The sequence below is a fragment of the Anoplopoma fimbria genome, chromosome 12, assembly GCF_027596085.1.
Source record: "Anoplopoma fimbria isolate UVic2021 breed Golden Eagle Sablefish chromosome 12, Afim_UVic_2022, whole genome shotgun sequence".
In the NCBI taxonomy this organism is placed as follows: Eukaryota; Metazoa; Chordata; class Actinopteri; order Perciformes; family Anoplopomatidae; genus Anoplopoma; species Anoplopoma fimbria.
In genome coordinates, this window is record NC_072460.1 from 25,024,014 (window position 1) to 25,032,504 (window position 8,491).

An 8,491-nucleotide genomic window follows, 5' to 3' on the forward strand; every position below is an offset into this window, starting at 1 on the left:
TTCAAAGGCTAAGCAGTGTGCCATCAGTCATTCTCTCTCTCTCTCTCTCTCTCTCTCGGACTGGTTGTTACTCACTCTGTCTCTGGATCCCTTGGAGGCTTTTAAAGGCCATGAGTCAGCACAGTTGTGACACTGCCCGGAGGAGAGGATGCAGAGACCGGCACTCACTCAGCATTTTGGACGCCGCAGACGTCCTCGCTGATGTCCTCGCTGATGTCCATCTCTGCCGTTACCCTTTATTAGTGGATAATCTCAGATACAGCCATATATGTCTATATGTTAACATTAGATTGTTGGAGGAAAGCAAAGATCCAGAACATGGACTGAATAACAACGTCTGAGTCGGTCACATGATTCCATTGGGCCCAAAAATGCTTTTTCCCATAGACTTACATTGTTACATTGGGACAGAGACGTCTGTAAATAAGTGGATCTTTTTGTTTTTTGAGGTAAATCAACTACAGAGTATGAAAACTTTATAGATCTTAATTAAATCATTAGGTTCTCAAAGGTTTTCTTCACTAATAGCTGAATCTAGAGTTATTTTTCCTTCCTCCGTTCATGTGAATGACAACGAATGAGACGGAGTTTATGGACGAGGAAGATCGCCGAAAGTTCCAGATCCATTTTATCTGAATTCTTTACATGGAAGTTGAACTTTCTTTCCTTCATGTGACACTGAGCAATATTCATAAGAATAAACGGGAGCCTGCTTCCAACGCTGTAACCAGTTCTCTTTATACGTCTGTGATTTGAAGCCTCGAGTTCAGCATTTTGGCCGTTGCCATCTTGTCTTCTGGCGACCAGAAGTTGAATTTAGTACAACAGGAACTCTGAATAAGAACATTTTTAGGCAGTTTCATGAAGGGAAAACACACTGTGAAAGGGTTAAAGTTGTAAGACGGAAACACGCACACCTCCTGGCCCGGACAACGCCTTGGGAGAGACCTGTCAATCACAGTAGCCCCGCCCTAAAGCATCCCCTGCTTTATGGTCTGTTTGACTCTAAATGGAGCATCATTTACTAAATGAACATCATGCTGTATTGAAGAAGACTTGAAACTAGAGATTGAGACCATAAACTCATGTTTACAATGTTTACTGAGGGAATAAATCAAGAGAGAAGTAGAGTCATTTTCTCATAGACTTCTATACAACCAGAGGAGTCGCCCCCTGATGGACAGGAGAGAGAATGCAGCTTTAAGACTTGAAGCATTGACTTCACTTTTCAGACATGAAAGCTGCCACATGGTCCAGACACTGATCCAATTATTACACCAAATATGGAAGCTTATTTAGACTAGAAACAGGCTCCAGCTCTAATCTGTTAAAGCACCGTGAGCCAAAACAAGCATCTGCAAGTTAACCCTCAGCATGTGTCCATTTCCTAAAAAATGTTGTATATGAAGCATATCATGTGGATCCGTGATAACCCATATTAATACATTTAAAGTCACCGTTGCTCTCGCTTTGAATCATAGGAAGTGACCAATACTTACCGTTTGTCAGACGGTCATTTGAAATCCTGCTCATGTGGAACCACTGTCCTGTAATTTCCTCTCCATTATTATTACACATCCCTCGAGCTCTGAGTTTTCTCTGGTAATGCAATTGCTGTTTTGAGTAGTTTGTTGATAACAGAGATAATCATTTAATAACTTGGCAGATGACCAGTCTGGTCTCTCTCTCTTTAACTGCATCCTGTGTTCGTGCAGTAAAGCGTCCTCATAGAATCAATCACGAATACTACACTTAAAACGACTGACTTCCGAACTTGTTATGCTGCTTTAAAGAAATATTTGATTTGCACAAACAAGATTGAATTTGACCTCAAAGCTACTTTAGTTCGCTGTCGTCCAACTGCCAGTTTCAAAAACAGAAGAGGCTGCTTCCTGTTTGTCTTTTTACTCCGTGGATGCATTTTTCTACAAGTTCATGTTCGTCTCAGATGAGGGAAACAATCACAAAGAAACATCCATTCAGAAATGATAATGATCTAAGGTCTGGATTACAGCTAAATCCAGCTTTGGTGAATTTCATGCAGCCTCAGTCTCTCCATCTGTGGGTATGTGTCGCCATCTACTGGTCATATAGGAAAAAGACAATCCTGTGCAGAACTGGGCAGCCTGGAAATTAAAGTTAGAACTTTAAAAATGTAAAACACAGTAAGGTTGAACTGGCAGCCTGGTAGTTTGGAAAACAGGCTTTTAGTAAGTTAAATAAAAAAGTGAAGGAAGTGGAAGGATAAAGCTCCGTAGTTACGGTCAGTGGAGATATTAGTTAGAGGATAAAAGTAAATTATCATAGCGTGTGGAGACAGTAAAAAAAAGTAGCTGTAGTGGTTGAAAAACAGACTGTGTACACACTCAAAAATAAATATAAAGTTTCAAATCACCCAAAGAATCAAGGCGAAAAAACATTTTTTTTTTCCAGAATTTTATTCCTTAAATTATTTTATAAAATCTCATTTACGTTTCAATATATATATATTTATATATATTTTTTCACCAATTAACAATTTTGGCTATTTTCCCTTTTCCACCCCCACCCACCCCCCTATGCCCACACATTTTGATCGTAAGGTCCATACCCCCCCTTCATATTGTGCAATGATCCTCAGTGCCGAGGTGGAGGGAGGGGGAGAGGGAGGGACGGGGGGGGGGAGGCAGTGGGTGAGGGTGGAGGTGTGGGGGTTTCGGGGGCCTTGTACAGTACAGAGCATGCTGAGGGACTGGGTCTGGGGGGGATAGGAGACGGGCTGCCTGACTACACCACCACAGTAAGAAGCACACAGAGGTACCGGGAGCGCTGACTTCCACAATGAGGGTGTTTTAACCGTGTTCAAATGGCTCAATGTATTCCATGACACTAAATAAAAATAGCTCTTTTTGTTCCACGCCTCCACATTAGATATTCACCTACGACGAGTCAGCGGTTCACGTACAGATTTAAACGGTTCCCCTTTAACTTAGCAGCAGCCCTGAAGACTGTTTTAGCCCTTTTTGTTAGAGACCTACAGTCCGTCTTCTTCTTCAAAAGGCCAACGTCTACCGGCTAAAACGTATTTACATCCACTGCACATCCGGCTGATCCCACAGTAGAACTTGTTTTTTTCTTTTCTCTCTACTCCAATAAGCTGTTTGTTCTTCATTTGGCAAAGCGATCGCTCTCACAACATGGCTCAATACATGCAAAGGTCATCTTTCGTTTGCTGGTATGATTCTTTTTTTTGTTTTTGCGCATGAACCGACTTATGCTGCTGAAATACATCTATGATTAAATATTCCAACTATGTAGAAAGGCTTCGCTAGATGAAAAGAAAAACACAAAGAAAATGTCCACTCTGGACTTTTGTGATACCAAATACTCTCAAAGAACCCGTAGCTACATCTATAAAGGGATCAAAAAGTCCCTTCTTTATGTGGTTTTACATGATAAAAGACACTAAACTCAATTTTAAAGGGAAGGAATGAACAGAAGTATGAGATCAGACGTCGCTAACCGATAACTAAACATATTTTCAGGTAATATCTGTACGCAAAACAAAACATCTTTCCAGGCAGAACATGGTTATTATCACAGAAATAAACCCTTTAAAGCACATGTTATTTATATATATAGCTTGAAGTCAATATGCACGTTTCAGCCTGCTCCGTGTGCTGGTTAATCCGTACTTGTTCCTTCCTTAGCTGTCACAATATCTAGCCCTGTGTTTGCTTCATGTGGCTGCTCAAAGCCGCGTTAATGCTGCAGGCAGGAAAAGCAAAAAACAATGGAAACTTTAAATAGACAGCTGGAGGAGCTTAAGGCATTTAGAGGATATTCCTGACAGAACATCGAGGCTATGTTTGCCCAAAGTCTCCCTTTCTTTTTTTTTTTATGAAATATGATTTCAAATCAGCCCTTTGGTGACTATAAACCGCAAGAACACACATTACTAAAGATCCTCTTACCCTTTAAATGAACGCCTGATCACTGAAAGGTAGCTTCTAAATGTACGACGCACAGTTTACGGAGTGTAAGCAGAGTTTATGTTCCCGTGACGACCCAATAAAGTGTAAAAAATAAACAAGTTAAATTAAAGATCCACAGCAGACGGCAGTGGACTGCTGGAGGAAACTCGCGCTAACCTCCTGCAGTCTTAAAGAAGGCTGTCAGGGTCTTACAGAACGATAAAGAACACCACACGTACAGGCATGCAGACATGAAAACATGAACCCCGTAATATAAATATAGTGCAAAAAAAAAACGTGATAGATTCTATCTTTGCTAAGCTGAAATGTTTAATGTTATTTACTCTGTCAGAGAAGCGTCTTCATTCTTAAACCGCTAGGTGAGTAGTGATAGTATAAGTAGTGATAGTATAAATAAGTTTTAATAATACACAGTCCTTGTATGACAGTTATCAATCCTAGTAACACTGAATTATCCAAAACGCAATTAGTTCTTTTTGGGCCAGGTGAGCTCATGAACGCACTGAGAGGTCGCTCTGCATCCAGTTCAACTTTTGGTGAACTTTCAGGCAAATAATCCCCTCGGCTTAGTTCTACCAGGGTGCAGAAGCATTCATTTCACCTACAGTTGAAATTTGAAATCATAAACGCAAAAGTACAAGCTCGTAGGCGACTGTGCGGGCATCTTCTTGCACATCTTGTATTCAGGGGAACGTGTAGAACAACGAGGTGAAGTTGAACGTAGATGTGGCGATGGCTAAATACAGTCACATCGCTGGTCTCTTGGTTTGAAACGCCTCCTCTGTAAACACGCAGATTATGGAGTTATGGTAATATGCGTAGAGGTCTGTGTCTGGTGTCGTTGTCGCTCCATGAAGGTGAACTCGGTGAACGTCCGTGTGTGACGGCTCTCTTCTCAGAGCCTGAGGATTTATCTACACGCGTGTCGGGCTGCGTTCAAATGCTGCAGGGATTTCGTGAACTGAAGGAGAAGCTTTTCATTCAGCATAAAGCCGCTGTGGACGGCAGACACTGTGACAAGCCAACCCATTCATTCACGGCTCGATGCAGACATTAAAGGATTTTGGTTGGAGGGGGATTGTGAAAGTTAAATACTTATATAATGAATAACGTGACTAATCAAACCATATGTTACTATATATATAATACATTTTGATGCCAAGTAATAAGTAAAGTAGGGCTGCTCCATCTTCATCGACTGATCTGTTGTGTTGGTCTCGGTCGCGTAAGATGTCTTTAGTTGCTTCGTCATTTTTTCATCCTGATGACTTATTTCCATCTCTGGTAAACACAAGATTTAAAGAGGAGCTTTGTGTTATTCTTTGTGGAGAGAGTCAGTTACGGATCTGTGGATTGAATCAACTCATCAATTAGTCGACTAAGAATGTCTTTGGTCGAGAACAGCCCTAAAGTAGAGTTACAATAAATACAAATCAGTATTGAGTGATTACACTTCCTGAGGAACATGAAGAGGTTTCTGTCTTTTGTCTCTGATAAGATAATTACAATCCCTCCTCTGCATTTCTGGAGTTTGGTTTATGGTGTTTTGCCGGATACACCTACAGTTTTATGGGCAAATCTCTGCGTTACACTGGTTGTCTTCTCTCTTCTTCACGGTTCATTTTGTTCGTACACTCTCTGGCGTTTCGGAGAATAATGCAACAAACATCGAATATAGTAAAAAGAGTATAAACAAAGCTTAAATCAGCCCCTTTAAAACTCTTTTACAACCAGCCGTAACAGTTTGAGCTTCACAGTGGAACTATAGTGTTGAACTGCACTTAATCATTCGCAGATTTTCATGTTTATGGGTCCACAATGTCTAACTACCTCACAGGATAAATAACCTCCGCTTCGCTTTTAAACGTAAGAGGAGACGTTTTTTTCTAACACCAGACGGGCTAGTTTGAAACCACAGCGTCACACTGGCTGTGTGTATGAGCTGAAGCCGTTTGAGGTAGACAGAAACCGTGTCGAGAATGTTCGCTTTTCACGCCGTTCTCAAACCGACCGGTGGGCTCGCACGCTGTCGAGAAACAGCAGTCAGCTGACCCGTGGCTCCACCTGAGACCGACAGGGAACGACTGGTGCTCTACGACGTCAGGATGGACCATGGCGGCCGAAGGAGTGCAATGAAGGGGGTGGGAGGGAGGGAGGGAGGGAGGGGGGGTGAGGGACCGACACAACTAAAACAGGCTATTTAGCAGACAGAAGTCAACGCCACACATATCTCCAACGTCTCAAGTCAACAGCAGCATTTCAACCTCAGTCACATAACCAGAAACAATTGAGGGTTCATTTACAAGGCATAATCTTTTTTTTTTTTTTTTTTTTTTTTTTTTTAAATAGAATATATGGCATCTGACCATTGGCTCAATATGTCCCGCCCCACGCCCACAGACACAAGTTTACAACCCCAGGAAAAAAAGCCCCAATGCCAGACCTCATGCCCATTTAACAGTCTCACATTGTTCTAGAGAATAGAGATTAAAAATATATATACTATTGACTTATTGACTTCCAGTGTATGTTTTCTCTGTTTTTTTCCCTATCGTTTTTCAAGTTTAAAAAGAGCTCCTGTGTCACAATGCAAGCTAGGAGGTCTTTTCTACACGCACGCACGCACGCACACACTCTCATACACACATATATACTGTATATATATATTATATATATAGAGGAATTCTTAGCTGAGAAGTTAGGCAAAGTATATATATATATATATATGTTCATTTGGACGGAATTCATTCAGAATGAGAAGGAATTAAAACTCCCTTTTCTCCGGTTTCCCTTTTGAGGAGGACAACAATTGAGGGGGAAGCGCTACAACATCACATGACTACTCAAGAGCAGGTAGCAAGGGGGGGGGAGGAAGAAGAAGTAGATTTTTAAAAAAGGCCTGAACTTGTACAAGGCAGAGAGATGGGCGGGCGATATGGCTCTCTGTGGCGTGTGCATTCCAGGGCCCGCCGCCAGCGAGAGAAAATGTACAAAGTTCGAGAGAGAGGGTTAGAGAGAGCAAAAAAACGCCCGTCAGATAAAAGGGGGAGATAGCTTTAAACGGGAGCAGAGCTGAAGCTTTAGAGAGACTACGCAGCGGGGGGGAGGAGGGAGAAACAAATATTCCGTCGGCCTGATTCACCGGTACACCAGGTGAGAGATGGTGCCGGATTTGAAGTTGAGCTGATGGTTGGGCACAAAGCTGTGCTGGGGATTCTTCCGCGTGCAAATATCCTTGGCGTACAAGCCCATGCACGAGTCACATGACACCTTGGAGCAGTTCACGCAGGTGTGCGACGCCCCCGGCTTGTTGCAGAAGCCGCACCGCGACCCGCCCAGGCTCAGCCGGTCGCCGACGCCCCCTTCGGCGTCGTCAGGGCGACGGACTTGCTCGCGAACAGCTTGGTGGACATGAGGGGTTTCTCCACCATCTGGGGGTGGGGGTGGGGGTGGGAGTGCGAGTGGGTCAGCGTGAGCGGGTGCGGGTGGAGGTGGGCGTGGGAGTGGGTGTTGGAGTAGACGGAGAGCTTCTCCTTGACGGGGATGTATCCGTCCAGGGGCCGCGGGGATTTGGGGTGGTAGTCCTGGAGGCCGCAGCATGGGGACGGGTCCACGTCGTGACAGGCGGCGCAGAGGATCATGTCGCATCTCTGGCAGGACGCCATGGAGGAGCAGCACAACCCGCAGCCCTGACACTTCACACTGCCGTGAGCTTTGAGCAGCCACGTGTCCCTCACGTCGCGGGGCTCTCTGGACGGAGGGCGAGACGGCGTCTGCCTCCCCCGTCCCGACGCCACGCTCCGTGTACAAGTCGATCTCATCCAAAGAGGACAGGTGGTAGGATGTGTAAGCGTCCGCCGGGGAGGCGACTGGATTGGGAAGAAATCCGCAACGGGGCTGTAGGAAGGCGGAGCCGCCACGGAGAAGAGCGACGCTGAGGTGCAGGGCCTGATGATCTCATCCTTCATATCCTCCTCCGCGTCCACAAACAGAGGCTCCTTCCTCAGGCTCAGCGAGGCCTTCAGGACCGGCTTGCTCACCGCTGGGTGCCAGTGACCGGCCCCGTCTGTGACGTCCACGGACTTAGACGGCCGGCTCCCTCGCCTCAGGTGGTGGCCGTGGGGCCTCTCGATGTCCAGCGGCCGCACGGACAGCCGAGCCATGTCCGCCCGAGGCTGTCGCGTCTGCGCAGCGCCTCCGCGCAGCCGGCTGCGTCGTCTCGGCAGCCTTTGCGGAGTTCCAGGGCTTCCAGCTCCGAGGCGGAACCGCGCGCCAGAGCCACTACCTCTCCCAGAAGACGACACTCCGCCTGGGCCAGGAAGAGCTCGAACGCCAGCTGCCGCAGATGATTGGTGCCTCCCGGGTGCTCCTGCAAATGGAACTGCGAATCGTGGTCACAGGCGTAGCCGATGGTGCGCATTAGAGTTCGGAGCTCGGCATCAGAGATGGCGGACTGCAGATGGTACACATACGGGCCAGTGAAGGTCTGAAAGAGAAATGGGTTAATGAGCATTACT

The 8,491-nt window shown here is 45.4% G+C and overlaps 1 protein-coding gene across 1 annotated transcript in view; it reads right to left on the bottom strand.

The window, feature by feature from the left end:
* Positions 1 to 6,311: 6,311 nt before the first annotated feature.
* Positions 6,312 to 8,491, bottom strand: part of spata2 (spermatogenesis associated 2) — a 4,927-nt gene continuing 2,747 nt past the window's right edge. The window contains 5 exon segments of the mRNA XM_054609671.1: positions 6,312 to 7,327; positions 7,330 to 7,757; positions 7,759 to 7,834; positions 7,837 to 8,142; positions 8,145 to 8,460. Coding sequence (XP_054465646.1) covers positions 7,113 to 7,327; positions 7,330 to 7,757; positions 7,759 to 7,834; positions 7,837 to 8,142; positions 8,145 to 8,460 — 1,341 coding nt within the window. The 3' untranslated portion in view covers positions 6,312 to 7,112.